This window comes from Pseudorasbora parva, chromosome 13 (genome assembly GCF_024679245.1).
Source record: "Pseudorasbora parva isolate DD20220531a chromosome 13, ASM2467924v1, whole genome shotgun sequence".
In the NCBI taxonomy this organism is placed as follows: domain Eukaryota; kingdom Metazoa; phylum Chordata; class Actinopteri; order Cypriniformes; family Gobionidae; genus Pseudorasbora; species Pseudorasbora parva.
In genome coordinates, this window is record NC_090184.1 from 36,183,025 (window position 1) to 36,203,199 (window position 20,175).

A 20,175-nucleotide genomic window follows, 5' to 3' on the forward strand; every position below is an offset into this window, starting at 1 on the left:
ACTCTGGGACGATCCACCTCAGCAAACAATAGCCGTCATTTCACCGTCTCGGTTAAATAATATATATAGTCTGGCTATGAGTAACCACTTCTAGCCAAAAAAAAGAAGAAGTTGTTTTTGCCAAAATAACTTGCAAAAAGCATGATGTTCCATCAAAGCAAAGTCAACAATGATTATAAGGTGTTTGGTTTCATTTCTTTGACATGTTCATCTTCTAGAAGACTAGTCTATTCTTGGGCTACGGTTAGACGTCAGCTAAATTTTCACTGACAGCCCTTGCCTCGTTTTAGCCTAGACGTCAGGGCTGTGTTTGGACAGCTATTAGACATCTTTTAAATGCAAAATTGCGCGCTGGGACTAGTCTTTGTATCCATTTATCTCTTGGCCTGAGTCAGATTCAATTTTGACTTTTGTCAAAAAAATTATAATTTAATTGTCAAATAAAAGCTCAAATGTTTCTCATATGCTCATCTTCGCTTGTTTGTTGTGGTGATCCTTTATGAACAAAAAATTACTGGGGAACATTTTACTTAAAGCCTTTATGTATAATCCATTATAAAGTTATTCATAATTTACATCAATTTCGGTCTTTCAAATCAGCTTTGACCGCGACTCTGGAAGACTTGGAGTTAAGTTTATCTCTGACTTTAGTGCCGTTCTTTGTTCTTTTCTCATTCTTAAGAAAGGAAAATATGTTCTGAGTTTTGCCGACCGGATATGGCGAAAGTTTAATCTTTCAACTAGCACTGCTTCGTTGCTCTGGTTGGTGTAGCGCTATCCTATCGCGTGCAGAGGGAGTTTGAAAGACAACCGTTTATCCCGCCCCTCGGATTGAGCCCTGTCAATGGTGAGTTTCCAGACCAAACATCTTGATGTGGGTCTGGCTTGTCAGGCTAGCAGATTACTTGTTACATCTGAAATTGGTTTGCCATGTGTTCTAAAGGTGTGTTCAATGAATAGTTAAGTATTATAATATATAACCATTACAATTATTAATTATACCATCCACTGCATTACAATTTAGAATTAGCATCGTTCTGGAGAAATGTTGGCAAGTTTTCAGTTCATTGAGGTTTGTGGGCATTTGTTTATACACAGTTCGTGTCACAGCAATTTAGTCGGGATATGGTCTGGATTTCAACTGGGCAATTGAAACACCTTGATTATTTTCTTTTTCAGACATTCTGCTGTAGGTTTGCTGGTGATCTTCATATCATTGTCCTGTTGCATGACCCAATTCTGGCCAAGCTTTAGCTGTCGGACGGATGGCCTCACAATTGATTCTAAAATACTTTGGTACACAGAGGAGTTCAGGGTTGACTTAATGAGTACAAGGTGCCCAGCAAGTCCTGTGGCTGCAAAAAAAAAAAAAAGCATCAACCAATGATCTTTTATGTCCTCCTGATACGTAAAACCATACAATTCAATATGGTGTACTTTCTTTTTCACATGACTGTATAAATGTGTAACCAAATATTTTGATATATATTGTACAAACTGTGGAAAAGTTATAACCTGTGACAACATATTGTTTATGACAAATAAACTTACTAAAAACAAAAAAACATTTTAAATATTGCTACTGTTAAACTATTAAAAATCATTTAGAAAATGTTGAAAGGGGTACATCAGCGCAGGGAAGATGAATCTGTATTTAAACTGGGTCATTAATGTAGTAGAAATGTGAAATTGTTTTTTTATTTGGTGCTTTCTAGACTGAGAAAAGACAGAAAAAGTATTTTTGTCTCATGGGGATAAAAGACTACAATTCCCAGAATGCTTCATTGCCCTGTGAGGCCATTTCCAAAGCCACTGCTACTGAATCACTTTTACTTTTCCACCACCGCGTTCATCTTCATAAAATCAGTTCAGTTAGAGAACAGACACTACAATTAAAAACTGAAAGTGTCTGTTCAATATGATTTAGGCGCTGAGGAAGTGTCAGCACAAACGCAGCAGGAGTCAGATTACATGTATCGTGATGAGCTGAATGAGCTCTCGTGATGAGAGCTGAGGTAAACGCGTCCACACTCGCGGCAGCAGTTCTCAGCGTGTGTTCAGTCTGGCATGTTTTCAGTTCATGCCTTTGGAAGATTAACTTTCATAGGAATTAACTTGAGAAGAGAAAATACTCACTTTGCTCCGCCGGCCGCACCGTTTCCATGAATGTCTGAGGCTGCGAGCTGAGCACGACCCCATCCCCCATGTGCGAGTTGAAAACATGCGGAAATAGCTCCCTCTGCTGGCTGTAGTCTTTAGCGTCTGGCCAAAAATGTAACCAATGACTCAAATCGACGATATTTCCGTCACCGGAGTAATTTTTCCAGAAATAAAATGTATAAATCTCTTATCTCAGGGGGATATGAGAGGGGGAGCATGATCATTCGAATATACTCCAGTGTACTGATAGAAAGCCACATGCTAATCGCTGAAGTAACCCTTGAAGTATTAAAATTACTAAAGCTAAATATTAAACAAAAATATGATACTATAATAGTATTTGAATAGTAGCAGCACCGGATAATAGAAACACACATTTCTATCTTTGACAAAGTTGACATAGGGTTACTGAGACATAGCCCCATGTGACAACTAGCCCCGGTAGTTTTTACAACCATGCTAATGTCTGTTAAATGCGTGTACATGCAAATAACAGACAAATGCAGAGAAGTTAGGCAGTCACATTTGGGAACACTTGCACAACTTAATCCAAACACATCATCAACATGCTCATCTCACATGCTAATCCAAACATATTTAGACAGATTATCACCTGCTTGGATTATCAAGAGAGGGTGAAGGGTCACTTTCTACAGTCAATCTACATGTTCTCACAGAGGAGGAGGAATTGATTTGAAAATATTGACTCAAGTGGTTCTGGACTGTACATTTTGCTCATCACATTCTGAAGGTAAGATGATAATACATTGTATTAAAATTTTAGGGTATTTTGCATAAACTCATTCTTGCAGAAAGAATCTTTCGCAGTTGCTAAAGGGCCTAATTGACTTCAAACGCCACAAACAACAAACAGACATATCAGGCACATAGTGACAGCCACAGCGGCAATCTTTTTCAAAAAGCTTTGCTGTATTAGTACAGCAACTGACAAGAAGAGAAGCCGTCAAACTATAATTACTGAATTATTACAGTAATGTTGAGGACATGAATGACAGCCAAAGAGAAGTGATGAGCCCTTGAATGCAGTCCGTCAGATGTAAATTTGCGTTTAGATGTTGTAACAGCAGCTGATATTGGATTGTCAGGGGCTGCCAGGCCGAGCAAGATAAATCCCATCGCTGCGTGGCCGTAATGGCAAAAGAGGGGGCCGGCCTCATTTCAGCACCATGACACAAAATCGGTAATGGGGATCGATCGCACCAGTCTGAACATTCCATGGGTATTGTTCTGTGGTTTGTTTTCAGATGTAACCCAGGAAAGTTCTTGCAATCTGTGATTGATCTAGTGCCAAAGGCCGTGTGATGGATCTCTTGAGATCACAAAACAAGGCAGATATAGTGAACAAGGGCTTCAAGTTGCCGTAATGTACATCCTTAAAACACATGCACATATAATACTGTTCAAAAGAAAATTCATTTATTCAGCAAGGAGACATTAAATAGAATGTGGCAGTAAATACTTTTATGTTGTTATAAAATATTCAATTAACTGCTTTTGAAGAATTTCTATCAAATAATCCTAAATGCATGGCAGTTTCCACAAAAATGATTTCTGAAGGATTATGAGACACTGTCATCACACAAATAAATTACATTTTATAATACAATATAGAAAACAGTCATTTTGAATTGTAATAATATTTCACAATATCACTGTATTTATCATAATTTATCATTAAATAAATGCTTTGGTAAGCGTACAACTTCTTTAAAAAAATATACTGACCTCAAACTTCTGAATGGTAGTGTATGTGTTTCTCTATAATTTATCACTTTTTTAATTCTCTTCTATTTTTTATGAGCTAATTATATTTTCTGTATGCCCTAAACTTAAAGTGTTACTTCAGCGATTAGCACATGGCTTTGTATCAGTAGAAACCCTGGAGTATATTCAAATAAATGTGCTTTTCCCCCTCATATCCCCCTGAGACAAGAGATTTATGCCTTTTATTTCTGGAAAAAATTCCTCCAATGACGCAAATTGGCGATATTTGCATCATCGGAGGAATGTTTGGCCAAAGGCTAAAGACTACAGCCAGCAGAGGGAGCCATTTCCGCATGTTTTGAACCCGCGCATGGGGGATGGAGATCACACTCAGAGCTCAGCTGGCAGCTACAGGCACTCATTTAAACGGAGCGATGGTGAGCAATGTAAGTCTTTTAAAATTGTAAGTCTTCTCAAATGAATTTCTATGAAAGTTAAGCTTGCAAAGGCATGAACTGAAACGTGCCGGACTGATTGTGAATGTATGCCGCGAGTGTAGTCGCGATTACTTCAGCTCTCATCATGAGAGCTCATTCAGCTCATTTATCTGACTCCTGCAGTTAGTGCTCAGTGCTGTGGTACTCGCGGTGACTCACTCATTATATTGAACAGACACGTTCAGTTTTTAATTGAAGTGTCTTCTCGAACTCACTCATCCAGTAGGTGGCTTTGGGAATGGCCTTACAGGGCAGCGAAGCATTCTGGGAATTGTAGTCTTTCATCCCCATAAGACAAAAATACATTTTCTATCTTTTCTCAGTCTAGAAGGCACCAAATTCAAAAATAATTTCACATTTCTACTACACTGATGACCCAGTTTAAATAAAGATTCATCTTCCCAGCGTACCCCTTTAAGCCACACGTTTTGCATTTTTACAAATTCATAAAAACAATAAATTTTCCTTAAGGTTTTACTATTTTACATGTGGTACATTTGGTCTCCATATTTATAGAAGCCTGTTTCCAGTAAAAAAAATAAGCAAATAAATCACAATAATATAACGTTTAAAATGAGAAATAAAGTAAGATTGTGAAAAAGTTAAAACTGCTAGATAAAGTCAGAATTGTGAGATATGAAGTTGTAAACGTGTAGCCTAGAAATCTAGACGCAGCCTAGCGGCAGCAAATTTAATCTGCCCGCAAGTGTCGTCTAGGTACTCTCAATACCCTTCTGAGCTGTATTCCCCTAACTCTTGCCGGGCCAATCACAATGGCCCTCATTTATCAATCTTGCGTAGAAACGGGCGTATATGTTGGCGTAAGATTATGCTTACACTCCTCTCACCGCCTGATTTATGAAGCTGTGCGCACCTCTGCAATTCAGGTGTACGCAATACCTGCCCTTGATAAATGTGGCGGCTGAAACCGATCGTCATTAGAATAACACGCCCCTATATATTCAAGTCTCCGCCTCCCCCATGCCCTTATTTTGCGCCATGGACACACGGAAGACGGCAAAGAAGCGAAACTTCTCCGACGTGGAGATCGGGCGCGCCTCAATCATCTTACTAGTCCACTAGTCAGGGCACTGATTAGGACATAAGTCAATGGGCTGACTCCCTGATCAGTGCCCTGACTACTGAACTAGTGAGATGATTGAGGCGCGCCCATCAAGACAATTACCAGGGAAGTGGAAAAAAGCAAAATTGTTTTATTTGGGAGTTTAAAGAGTGGGATTAAAGGCACCCAAAAAACAAAAAAATATGGACCAAAATTACGAGTAGGCCTACTGTTAATAGTGTGGAGGTTGAGAAGCGCATTCCAGCAGTTTAAAGCTGTTTGGATGAGAAATTAGGCCTACCTCACAGTGAATTATTAGCATTTAATTTCGTATCACGGCACGTAGGCCTATTGGGGTGTACGATATGATGATGTGATGTGGAGTAGCCTCCATTCATTCACATTAATAATTGCATGACAATTTGTAAGATTCTTTTTATTATATTATTATGATTTTTATTATTAATGACGCTTATTGTTATTTAGAAGAAGAATGTCGTTATTATTTATTTTATTAATATTTAAAAGAAGAAGAATGTAATTTGTATTATTTTGTCAGTCTGAATTATTCAGTCCCAGTCCATGCGCAGCTGCCGCACAGGCTCGCAACTGGAGGAACATGCCTCAAATGCTTTGGTAGCCTAAACATTGAAGTCTACGCTGCACAAAAATAAAACACTGAAGTTTATAATTACAATGTTGTTGTTGTTTTGTTGGGTCATAATATAGCATATATTTGTCAGTGCGTTTTGTGGTGTTATGAATTGTTTTTCTGCACATTTTCGCACTAACTCCAAACGTGCGTACACCACCTCCTGAGCTGGCGTAGGATTTGAGCGTGTCGTACGCCAATGTCCATATTGATAAATCTCAAAGTCACCGTGGGTTTGGGTGTACGCAAGGTGTACGCTGGAAATTTGGTGTAGGCACTTTTGATAAATGAGGGCCATTGTGTATAGAGTCGGTGGGCGGGCCCATAATGACGACGGGTGACGGCCGAGTTGCGTTTGTGTGCTTCTAGTAAACACAGAAACTGGTGAACGGCGGCGGTCTTTCGAATCAGCTTTGACCGCGACTCTGGAAGACTGGAGTTAAGCTTTTCTCTGAGAAAAGAACAAAGAACGGCACTGAAGTCATTCTTAAAAAGGGGAGATGTGTTCGGAGTTTTGCCAACCGGATACGGCAAATTGTTTAATCTATCAACGAGCTCCGCTTCACCTTCGTTGCTCTGGTTGGTGTAGCGCTATCCTATCGCGTTCAGAGGGAGTTTGAAAGACAACCGTTTATCCCGCCCCTCGGATTGAGCCCTGTCAATGGTGAGTTTCCAGACCAAACATCTTGATGTGGGTCTGGCTTGTCAGGCTAGTAAACGTGTGAAATGAAGTTGCAATTATGAAAAACAAAAACAGAAATCGCAAGATATTAAGTTGCAATTATCAGAAATATCGTCATACTGTGAGATATAAAGTTGCAATTATGAAATAAATTCACATTATAGTCACAACTGGGATAAATAAAATAGCAACTATTAAATATAAACACTTTTTCTTTCTCTGATGCAAAAACGGGCTTCCTCACAGATAGTTAAATTACTCAAATCATCAAGCTTATATCTAGATATAAGACTTTAGCTGAGTTTTGGTTCCTCCTAAGGTTTCTTCCAATCTATTTTAACTTCTTAGGTTGATTTCCTTGCAATTGGTTGCTTTAAATCTTTATAAAAGTGATATTATTTGACATTAGAAAAGTAACAAAAGTTTATCGTAGTTCTAACATCATTCACCTGTCAAACAAGACAGAGCCATTTGAAAGCCTGTATCTGATGCCCTTGGCTAGAACAGATATCTCAATGTGATTGAGTCTTTTAGGGTGTGAAAGATTTCTATCTCTGAAGGTCCACGTTCGATCTAATCTGCATCTGTCAGATGCAGTCGTTTTTGGAAGGCCAGCTCTGAAAGGTGTCTTCCATAAAAAAAAAAAAATGTACTTCAAAACTTCACTAAAAAAAAAGGGTGCAGGAATATCAGTTTGCAGCAATCCAGCAAACCGGTCATCTCATATGTAATTTAAGAAGTAATTACTTTCTGTAAATCAAAAATTGCATTAAAAAAAAGAACAGTACCTTATCGTAATTAGGGGGGAAATGGAGCAGTCTCGTCTTCTTTGCCCCAGCACAGCTTTGGCTCTCTTAGACGATTCGATCAGTTCCATAATTACCCCCACACTCCTCTGTTAAATTATTCCAATTAGACGAATTAGGAGCTGAAATTGCTTATGTCAACGTGCTGATTGACAGCAATTGGTCACTTAGTTTAATAACTCTTGTCGATTAGTGAGGCAGGTTTTTCCTCATGGCAAGTGTCACAAGTCCACTGAAATAGATTCACCAAATTACCAAGAGCAGAAGGATCTCACGTCTTTTGGTACATCTCATCTATTCAAATATGAATAATCAGTTTGCAGTGTCTGCTGCTCCATGAAGACTCAAAAGTAATTAGATATTTAAGTAAGCTTTACAGTTTCTTCAGATTTAATTTATTGAGCCAGCATATTGATTTATCAAAGCCAGCTTTTTCAACACATCAAATATGACACATCCAGAGCGCTGCTTTTTCAAAGTGATGAGATTTAAAGACTCAGTCATCTCATTTAAGAAATATAAGCAAGTAAATAAATAAATATGTGGACATGATATATTGATCAAATGGAAATTACTGAATATTTTACTTGTAGCATATTAAAGGGTTAGTTCACCCAAAAATCAAAATGCTGTACTTGGCCTCATGTGATTCGACACCCATAAGACCTCCGTTCATCCTTGGAACACAAACAAAGATATTTGTGTTAAAATCGGATGGCTCAGACTCAGAGAAAGGCTTCCCACATTGTCATTTTGTCTCTCAAGACCCATAAAAGGCACTAAGTAGTCATTAAATGTTCATCTTACTTCTGTTGCTCTAAAATCATTTTATGAAGCAACAATAATTTTTTTGTGTGTGAAAAAACCAAAAAACCAAAAAACAAAATAATGACTTGTAGTGATTGGCCAATTTCAAAACAAGCTTCGAACTGTTATGAATCAGTGTCGATTCATGATTCGGATTGCCAAAGTCATATGATGAGCAGTTTGGTGTATATATATTTCAGATTCAGATCGCGTGTCAAACCATATATATATATATATATATATATATGGTGCATACACACACACACACAAACTTTGAAACCAAAACTGATTATGTCCTTCAAGTGCTTCATGGGAGAGGGCGGGCACTAAAAAATTATTTAGACAGGATTTGCCAGTTCTTTGATTGGTGGAGATTTCTTTGCAGAATCATGGGTAATGTTGTTTTTCACCAGGAATTCCGCTGTATGACATGAATATTAAACAAAATGGCTCCAATAAAATCATATACCATCAAACAACCTTATAGCTCACAGTATGTCTGTCTATAATGGTAAGTTATATTTAAAATTCAGTTACCGGGACAAAAAAGAAAAGGATTTCTGTAACCCAACTATTCAAATCTAGGCTATATATATATATATATATATATATATATTTACATTTACATTTTACATTTAATCATTTAGCAGACGCTTTTATCCAAAGCGACTTACAAAAAAGGGGAGAGTAATAGAAGCAACGGAACAGACAAGGCCAAAAACCTGTAAGAGCTGTAAGAAATCTCAATTAATTAGCACAATACACAATTTTTTTTTTTTTTTTTTTTTTTTTTTTTTAAAAGACAGACATCTACAACAAAAACTCACGTCCGCACAGTGCCGAACACTGGATTTTGATAGCTAAGATAGCTACAACCCATTAGGACTAAGGCTGTTGCCCCAGCTGTTGTCGTTAATGCAGATTCAGTGGCCCAATGGGTTGGTTTTGTATTCTAGCTAAACGCGCAGCAATAGCCATCTACAACAAAAACTCACGTACGCAATATACAGAACACTGGATTCTGATAGTTATGATTACTATGTAACATACCCGCCTGAAGGCGCAAATCCGGATGAGAGACGTAGATATGATCCCGGAGTGTACGCTTTTGGTCGTTGCTGTGGTGATCAGTAAGTGCTATTCTGTATTGGTCAAGTGCAAATGGAAAAGATGTGTCTTAAGATGTTTTTTAAGAATGGCTACAGACTCGGCAGCACGAATTGAGATCGGCAGGTCATTCCACCAAGTAGGAACGGTCCAGGAAAATGTCCGTGAGAGCGATTTCATGCCTCTTTGGGATGGAACCACGAGGCGCCGCTCGTTCGCAGAACGCAAGCTTCTGGAGGGTGTGTAAGTCTGAGCAAGTGAATTTAGGTATATTGGTGCCGAGCCAGAGGTTGTTTTGTAGGCGATAACTAGTGCCTTGAATTTGATGCGAGCAGCCATTGGCAACCAGTGCAGTTTGATGAAGAGAGGCGTAACATGCGCTCTCTTCGGCTCATTAAAGACCACTCTTGCCGCTGCATTCTGGATCAGCTGCAAGGGTTTGATAGTGCATGCTGGAAGCCCAGCCAGAAGAGCATTACAATAATCCAGTCTGGAGAGAACAAGAGCTTGAACCAGGAGTTGTGCAGCCTGTTCTGATAGGAAGGGTCTAATCTTTCTAATGTTGTATAAAGCAAATCTGCAGGACCGGGCTGTTGCAGTAATGTGGTCAGTGAAGTTTAACTGGTCATCAATCATCAATCACAAATGTTGTGTTATATATATATATATATATATATATATATATATATATATATATATATATATATATATATATATAACACTGTCTAGCGAAATTTGGTCTTGGATTAATTTGAGATCTCTTTTAATGATTAAAATCTGTAATTTAAAGCAGAAGTCACACTTTGCTCTTTAAGTAAGAGATTTCTTTTGGCATTTCCCTTTTATAATGGAACGTTTATTTTCCAAACGTAGAACAGAGGACAACTGATTTATACAGAATCAAAACATCAGTGCATTAAGAAGTAAATGTTTTTGTGTGATTTGCTCGTTTTGAATTTATGCTTGTTGCTTGTAAGGAGCCACTGACAATTTAGTTTTAATGAGTTGTTTGATGGGCAGAGGACAGACAGAGGTTTGCTGCTTTGCTTGGGCATATTAAACTGTTGATTGTAATTTATAGGCTGTCTGGTGCGCCTGCCGCCCTCCATTGTAATCCAATTCAGTGCTCGGAGGAACGGTCCGTCCTCTTGGATCTAGCGTGCGTTTGATTATGCCTTATGTGTCCTTCCATTCTCAAAAAGAAGCCAATCCACAAAGGGAAAGCAATAGCATCAAACTGCTGCCATTTGGAACGGTCATTGTAATTCCAGCCTATGACCTTTTTAACTATTATAATGCCAGCAAGCAACCCAATGGGCATTCTCTCAACCGGAATCAAGCCTCTGCCCAAACACTGAACTCTAGGGTAAACCAGCAGTAACTTAGCTAGAATCTGCTGCTATGTTTTATACATGTTAATGTCAATGGATGGGGCATGCTTGCAATGAATGTTACAACTAATGTCAATGTGGGCGAATTCTCAAATGAGATGGGGAAAGAACAATGTTACATAATCTCCCCTCTCTCCTTTTTCTTATCTACTAGCATGTCTCAAAGGAGTAAAACATCTTCAAAAGAAAGGTACGAGATGACTTTAAAGCAATACTTGCATTGGTTGAGGTAAAGTGCTGTGTGGTCACTACCGATTTTCTCTCCCTTTAGCAGCTCCTCTGGTCCTCCATCCTCATCAGACACTCATCCTCCACGCTCTGCTCTTCGTAACTCCTCCAAAGACTCAAAAAACTCAGGTCACAGGGGCTCATCTGGCAGCCAAGAACGCCGCGGCAGTAGATTAAGCCAGAATTCAGCTATTGCTGCGGCATATACACAGTACCTTAATGCTCTCTTTGGACAGGTAAAATAGAGTAGAACTTTAGATTTATCCTTGCTAGTTTTGTCTAGTGATATACGTTTAAATGTTTACACTAAAGGTACTGAATGCTACTATGGTAATGCCATGTCTTTTTTTGGAGCAGTATTTGTTAAATTTGGTAAACACTCTCACACATACTGTGCTGATACCATCAGCTTTTATATCAATGATTATCATATTCTTATACCATGGTATTTACAGTACATGCTACTCAAAGGTACTTCTAAAATAATGTGAATTTAAGTGATCAAAAGTAACTGTAACCAAGTTCACGGAAGGAGACGGACGTTAAGCAACTTTAATTGTAAAATAAACAAAAAAACAAAATGAAAGGAGCAGCACTATCGGTCGACTGTGGCATATAAACATAATAAAAACAGCAATGTAAAATGTCCCAGGCTCTCGGCCCAACCTGCTGCATACCACAGTAACGTTAATTAAACTTTAATACATTTGCTCAACCATGAACATGATTACTGCCTGAATCCCATTCTATTGCTTTCCATTGGCTGTAAAAGGGAAGCTGCAACTCCGAAGATTTCACACTCATTTATGGCATCATCAAGCTACACCTTGTTCCTGATTTGAATAAGCAACCTCTAACCTCAAAACTTACATACTGTGACTTTAAACCACCCACTAAGACAAAATAGTCCATAATGTACAAAACAACCAACATGTAGCAACATGATGAACAACGTGACCGTAATATTAAAATATAATAAAAAATATTGTTGGTTTAACTTTAAAAGTAAGTAACCTGGTGCCTTAAAATTTTAGTTTAATGAAATTAAAATGTTTAGTTAATACAATGAAGAAAATTGGTTTAATAAATAGAAACTCAAAATATTATTGTATCTTAACCACATAAAAATGTGATAGCACAATTTGTTTCACTGCGTCATCACAAATAAAACACAATTACCCAATATGCTTACAAAATCTTTTAATAATATTTGAATAAAGGTTGTCGATTCTCAGAAATGTTAATGGTATTAACTACCACTACTCAAATTTTTTAAGGCAACTAGGTAATTTATTTTTTAAACCTCATGTTGGGGTCTTTTTCCAATTTTGTTAGATTTTAATATTAGCTAAAATATTAGTTCTAAATGTTAGTACTTAAACTAGCTATTCTAACATCTAATTTCCAGTTAAAGTTAATTAAGTTTAAGCTTATATTATCTAATAATTAGGCTATATATTATTTTATTTCAGCTTTACTTCAATTAACTAAAATGATTTTAATAGTTTTAGTTTACAATAACAAACAATGCTGATTCAGCATCATGGTATTACCATCTGATAGCCTAGAAATCTAGACGCACCTTAGTGGCAGCAAATCTAATTTGTAGCCAGGGTCGTCTTGCAACTCTAGGTTGGCTTGCGAGCTGGAAAAAAAAAAAAAACTCTGGTCAGGCCAATCACATCGTGTATAGAGTCGGTGGGCGGGCTTAACCGGCAGAGTTGTGACGGTTCCGCTAGCTAATTATCGCTATTATGCGTGCAGAGGGACTTTGAAAGACAACCATTTATCCTGCCCTCTGGATTAAGCCCTTCCAACGGTGTGTTCCCAGACCCAACTTTATCTTGTGTGTCTGGCTTCTCAGGCTAGCCATCTGATACAATCGCTGTATACCATGGTATCATCATAGTACTGGGAAAAAACTAACCATCCTAAGCAGGTTCAGCTAGTCAGACCAATTAAAAATCACCTAAAACCAGCATGAGAGACCAAATAAGACCATCAAACTAGCTTAGATTTAAGATGTTTTGAGACAGGTGAACCTTTAGGCGTCTAATGTTAGACAGTTTGACTTATTTTGGAGCCTATATCCAGGATCAATGGATCTTTATTTAGTACGAGGTCAGGTTCGTAATCTGTGATATATCTGCTGAAAAAATATTGCCGCCTGTCAACGCACTACCTTCCTCCTCAATCAGGTCAATAACAAGTGCCAAGTCAAGTTATTTTGGTACACTGAAGCCCAGACCTAAGCAAGCATCTTGCTTCTGCCGGTAAAACTGATGCTATGAATCTGTCACGATTCATTGAATCATAGTCATTTAAACTCAGAGGCGCTTGATTATATTTTCAAGAGTACGTCTGGAGATCAGAGAGAGCCAGCGAGCAAGAAAAAAGCCAGAAAACAGAGCGACTGAAGAACAGTAAGAGAGAGATAATGGATAGAGTCTAAGAGACAAACAAAACAAAGGTGCTCTGACACAAACTGGAAAATATACCAATGTATGCACAGCCTAAAACTCCATAACTTCTGCTTGGCAGATTGGAGAGATGAGTGAAATAACAACAGATAGACAAGGGACCCTATTAGCATATATCTATGGGTAAATAGCCTGAAGCAACTAAGCGAGTTGCATAACTGCTCCCTCTTCCAGAGAACTCTATGAGTAATGCATTATTTTTAATAATAAATATGTTTTTGGCAATTTGGAGGTCAAAAGTCCAATAAATGCAATGAATGAAACATTTGAAAAACGGCAATGCCCATAAGCACTAAAATGCAACTATTTCTTAGTTAGCAAAAGCCTTACAAATCAATTAGGCCACATAAAAGTTTTAATATACTTATACCCATTATTAGGCTTGCTACGGTAGTCAGTATCAATTGTGTTAATGACCAATGGAAGGCAGGACATTTTTGCAATTTCATTTCATGAAGCTATAGTGGCTCAAAAATGGCATTCTTTACCTTTACGTAAATCATTTGTATTTAAAAATCTACAGTACAAAATAATGCTAGAAGAAATTCTAATGAACTGCATTTAAGGCATAAATCACATGCAACTTTATAAAAATGTGTATCCATTTTTGAAAGTGCAAGCAGATATGTATATTTGTTTGTATTTAAGTCAAAAATTAAGTCAGATTTACTGTTTTTGTATTTCATTTGTATTTGTAAAACTTTATCATATTAAAGCATATGCATGAATCTGTACAGATATGTACACATTCCAGCAATAATATCTTATAATAATTTGGAATACAATTTATAAACCATTTTTCTTCTAACCTTAACCATTTATGCAGTTTATGAGTGCAAAATGATAAAAAAAATTCCAGCATCACTCCCTGTTCTATTTGTATGAGCGTTGATGTGAGGCATGGTAGGACATGTTATGGTGTAATCCAATTATACCCCCCCCCAACACACACACAATCTCATGCGTCATTGTGCCACTGAGCAGCTTTGATAAGCGTGCTAACATAAACCTCAGTTATTAGTGATTAAAATGGGCAATGTCTCCAAGGATGTTCAGCTCTCATGCTGTAATAATTTCCATATTTAGCTGTTTTTATGTCACTTTTTTCCCCTCATTGTCATTTTGCTCTCTCATCCTTCTTTCCTTCTACCTCTCTCTTTCTCTTACAATTACTTTCACCAGGAAAGAGATTTACTGCCAGAGGAACTAGATGGTATGTACAAAACATGCATATTTAATTTCAGAGCCCATTGTGCAGCGCCTAGACAGACACAATACAAATGCTACACACACTCAGTATAAGATAAACAACTGACAAAATTCAATAACATCTGACACAAATACATTTATTAAAAATGAATTGGTATTGTCATGAATGGTGAATGGAAAACAGCGGCTGGAGAAGTAAGCAGCATTAATAATACCAGAGCAATGAGTAAGCTTGTGCTGATGGTATGCTTAAGCTGCACTGTCATATGGATTATATAACTAGTACAGTATGTAGCACATCCTAATGTAACGTTCAATTAGTGTTGATGGGTAATGCAGGGCTCGACATTAATGCTTGTCCACTTGTCCGGGACAAGTGGATTTTTTGAAGGGACAAGTGAAAGAGAATTTTACTTGCCTGATGGACAAGAGCCTAATTAAAACGCCAATAATAAAAATTAACTAGCGAATCACCAAAATGCAAGAATGATTGTGCATTAATTTAGTGTATGTGGTGACCGATAGTGGATAATAATATACAATGAATTAACGATAGAAAGGTTGCGCTGTTGACGCTCGTGCAGCCTCTCGAGGAGAAATTACAACACTAGAGCGTTTAAGCTGTTTTCCTGAATACCATCATGACTGAAAATGACACTGCTTTCATATGACAGCTCCATAAACAATTAATTAACATTCACTTACATTAAAATTTACTTAAAGTCACTTACATTTTAGATGCAATATTGAGTGTTTTTGCTCAAATTCAGCAGCGAAAATCGTTCACAGCAGAACCGTAACGCGTCTCACAGCAACAAGTGTGTTACTGAACGATTAAGCGTTTGAATGAACGACATGTTTAAACGACATGTTTCATGCTTAAACATACTTTTCCAACATTTCTTATTTGTCTATTCAAAACTTCAGCAGCAAATTTAATCTGCCACGAGTATCGTCTAGCAACTCTAAGTACTCTTCTGAGCTGTAAAAACCAAACTCTGGTCAGGCCAATCACATCGTGTATAGAGTCGGTGGGCGGGCCTTAACATAATGACGGCCGAGGTTACGCTTGCGTGCTACTACTAAACATAGAAGCTGGCGAACGGCGGCGGTCTTTCGAATCAGCTTTGACCGCGACTCTGGAAGACTTGGAGTTAAGCTTTTCTCTGAGAAAAAAGAACAAAGAACGGCACTGAAGTCATTGTTAAGAAGGGAAGATGTGTTCGGAGTTTTGCCGACCGGATACGGCGAATGTTTAATCTATCTAGTATAATCTATCCGATCCAGTTTAAACATACTAATCCGCAAAAATTACATTAGATAAATATCACATCTGAGTTCAATTTTATTTATTTCAATTGCTGAAGTAAAAGAGGGTTGAACTTTCTTCTCCAGCATTGCATTAATTCACAGAATTATCGAAATATCACAAATGTACATTGATGATTTTAATAGGCTACTTCAAAATTGTGAAAAGTGTACGTTTTAGGTCGACACATATAGCAGAAAAATAGGGTGTCAAAATTGTACCTTTAGGGGTACAACAGCTTGTCGCTGGGGCAGTACCCTTAAAAGAACAACGTTGTACCATTTTTACCACAAAAAGGTTCATAGTAGTATCTTAAGGTACACGTTTGTACTCAAAGGTACTTATATGCACCTTTTAGGAGTAAAAAAGGTACAAAGATGTCCTTTTAAGGGTACTGCCCCAGCGACAAGCTAAAGGTACAATTTTGACACCCTATTTTTCTGTGTGAGGGCACGTCATTGTTACTCATGTGACTTGCTTGATGTTAAAAGAGTTATTAAAACAACAACTTGCAGTCTTGCACTGTCTGACACACACACCGAAATGTGAACACAAGCCGCCTCTCTGAAAACGTGATCTCTTCGGTTCTGTTTTGTGTCGTTACACACTCAGAACTGTCAAAACACACAGTTATGTCAAAATGGCTGTCTTGTTGAGTATTTATGTAAACCAGTTAAGTGAACGATATTAGCTGGGGAAAGAAGCCGAATGCGTGTCAATAGGATCTGTGCATTAGGTCTTAAAGTGACAGGCGATAAATACAGTAAACCTGCCGCTGTCTGTCAAACAACAGAACAAGACAAAATCACTCAGTGCTCTTGGCTGAACAACCATTGTAGCTTTATCATGTATAAGTGTATATTTAATTCATATAAAGATTTTTAATAAGATTTTTTATTAAAATATTTTTATTTTTTATTTTTAATAAAAAAGATACATTAAAATAAAAAATAAAAACCATCCACCCCTAGTTCAGGAGTTCTTGTTTATCTGGATGTTCTTGATGTTCAGTTTTAGCTTGATGTAACTATACATTACCAAGTCACGCAAAGAGATGTTGGTATTTAAATATTTGCATTACATTATTTGTTTGTTTACACTGATGTTAAAATTATATTATCAGATTAATGACATCAATTTTTGCTAAACACTGCTTGTCACTTTCAGAAGTTGTAGCTATGCCTTCTTTTAATATAATATATTAATATATAATATAATATAATATAATATCTGATAACATCATTCTATCAATATCAGTTTTTAAATACTTAAAATATAATTAACATAGATTTTACACACTAATAGCAATAACGTATCGCATATCAAATATCTCATTATTTAAAAAGATATTGCACATCACATTTTTCTTCAATATCACACAGGCCTAACCAGGACACCCCCCCCCCCCCCCCCACACACACACACACACATTAGTCTTTATTTATTTATTTATTTTTAAATATCACCTTTTTATAAGACGTTGCCCATTACAAATAGCAGAATACTATATACTGTAAGTTGAAGAAAAGTTGGCAGATGTGATTAATTGTGATTGCATTTCTTTACTCTTCAGAGCTCCATGTAGCATTTAAAGAGTTTGACTATGACCAGGATGGGTATTTGCACTACAAAGATGTTGCAGACTGCATGAGAACCATGGGATACATGCCAACCGAGATGGAACTGATTGAGATCATTCAGCAGATAAAAATGAAATGTGAGTGTGGGCTTGATAACGGTTTCAGACGATGCCATGTGTGTGTGGCTATTTATACCCTGCCTTAGCTTTTGACCTACTCTGTTCAGGTTTGAGGTCAGTGTGAATTTTTTTTATTTGTTGAAAGGAATACTTGTGTCAGTAAAGACATTTATAAAATTAGATTTCTATTTAAAAATAAATGCTGCTTTTGAACTTTCTATTCATCAAAGAATCCTGAAAAATGTATCATGACTTCCACAAAAATATGCAGCAGCAAAACAGTCGTTGCAAAATGTTTCTTGAGCAGCAAATCAGCATATTAGAATGATTTCTGAAGAATCATGACACTGAAGATGAAAACTCTATCATAGATTTATCATAGGAATAAATTACATCTTAAAAAAATATTTGATAGTTATTTTAAATTATAATAATATCACAATATTACTATTTTACTGTATTTTTGATTGAATAAATGCCGCCTATATGCTCACCAAGAATATTTGTAAAAATTCTAAAATAAGTGTGTTTATGTGGCGTGTGTGTGTGTGTTTGTAGGGGGAGGTCATGTGGACTTTGATGATTTCTGTGAATTAATGGGGCCCAGGATGTTGGCTGAGACTGCTCATATGGTCGGTTTAAGGGAGCTGCACTGCGCTTTTAAACAGGTGAATATGCACTCTAAAGTTGCCTTCAAACGGTGCTCACTTTAAAGTGTACATTAAATAGAGAACAAAACCCCCAAAACATCAAACCCTGATATATATTGCATCTTTTTCCAACCCATAAATAATATTATATCTTCATAAAACTGAAATTCGTCTATCTTAGTTTGACTCTGACGGTGATGGACGGATCACCTTTGAGGAGCTGAAAGAGTCCACAAAGACGTTGCTCGGTGAGAAACTGAAGAAAGGGGAACTGGAAGAAATTCTGACAGACATCGACCTCAACGGAGACGGGAACGTGGACTTTGATGGTAAGGAAAGCAGGAAACTTTTAAATATGTACTACTTTGGGAACTGATGCATAAGTTTACAGGTGAGAAAACTTTCTCTGGACTATTCAGCAGTAGTAGATCAAAGCTCAAGACCGAGCAGTTAACAAGCGAAAGAAAGGAGAGCAAAACACGAATCAAATTTAACTCAAGTTACTGAAGTAAAAGTAACAACCAGATTAAAGGTATAGTTCACCCAGAAATAAAAATTCTGTTATTATTTACTTACCCCGAAGTTGTTCTAAACATAGTAGGCTAATTGTTTTTTTTTCATATCATGGAAGTCAATGGGGACCAGCATCTGTTCAGCTACTCACATATTTCAAAATATCTTCCTTTGTGTTCGACAGAAGAAAGAAATTCATACAGTTTTGGATCAATTTGATGTTGAGTAAATGATAACAGTATGTGTGGGTGAACTATCCCTTTAAGTCAGTAAAAACAATAACAAAACTCTAGCGCGTCATCTAGTGGCCAGCAGATGAAATGGCCATATTTTCACTTGAAGTAAATGCGTCTCTTGGGATCTGCCTTTCTGAGCCTATTGTTAAAAACAACAACAACAAAAAAACACGGGGGTGTTTGCCCCAACTGTGGAGGCAGAAACAAATGTTTTTTTTTTTTTGTTTGTTTTTTTTTTTACACAGTCTATGGTTAGAAACACCACTCTCAGTCTCACTCTCAACCTGTTAAATGGAGTTTAGACAACTTGTTATGCTCTTTTATCTCTATAAATAACTATTATAAAGGAGCACAGGGAGGTAATTGTGTTTACCTTTACCGCTGTCAAGGATGTATGAACTTCTGAAAAAGGATTGCTTCTTATACTACGCGTTAATTCTGTTAATTAGTACGGAACACCTCAAGTGACATTTTAGGGGAAATGGCTCATAGTCACACCTCGTCGAGAAGTGTATTGAACTTGTAAACTAGATAACAACCAAGAGCTTGAATAAACTGAGAGTTTTGTCTCCGTTTGCTCTCTTTCAGAGTTTGTCATGATGCTGTCTCTCCGATAGCTGCGTGGTTTTCCAAGAGCTCAATCAATCATGAATTAAAACATGTCAGTCACGTTGTTACGGTGCAGTGCAAGAATCACTGAGATGTATGTAAAACTGTATTTGTATTCAATAAAGGTCTGAAACGGTCTAAAAAGTTCTGCTTGTTTGATCGAGGATGGTGGATTAGTACAGTACAAAAAATCTGTGCATTATGAAACAGCTGTTGTTGCACAACCAGTGACGCTGCTGCAACCTAGTGGATTATATAGGTAACGACACATATATTTATTCTTATCTAATAATAATAATAATAATTAAAGCTGCGAGCAGCGATGACGGGCCCAAGCCGGGGGCACCGCCAC

At 37.3% G+C, this 20,175-nt stretch overlaps 1 protein-coding gene across 2 annotated transcripts; it reads left to right on the plus strand.

The window, feature by feature from the left end:
• Positions 1–2,827: 2,827 nt before the first annotated feature.
• Positions 2,828–19,953, plus strand: cabp4 (calcium binding protein 4). Of its 2 annotated transcripts, none has more exons than XM_067412741.1 (8): positions 2,828–2,911; positions 11,045–11,080; positions 11,162–11,354; positions 14,781–14,811; positions 17,690–17,833; positions 18,374–18,483; positions 18,647–18,794; positions 19,803–19,953. In XM_067412741.1, exons 2-8 carry the CDS (start codon positions 11,046–11,048, stop codon positions 19,829–19,831), a joined length of 690 nt encoding a protein of 229 aa, XP_067268842.1. In that variant the 5' UTR covers positions 2,828–2,911; position 11,045; the 3' UTR covers positions 19,832–19,953. The 2 variants fall into 2 exon arrangements, with proteins under 2 accessions (XP_067268842.1, XP_067268843.1); XM_067412742.1 differs by having other exon boundaries at positions 2,849–2,911; positions 11,165–11,354.
• Positions 19,954–20,175: the final 222 nt, after the last annotated feature.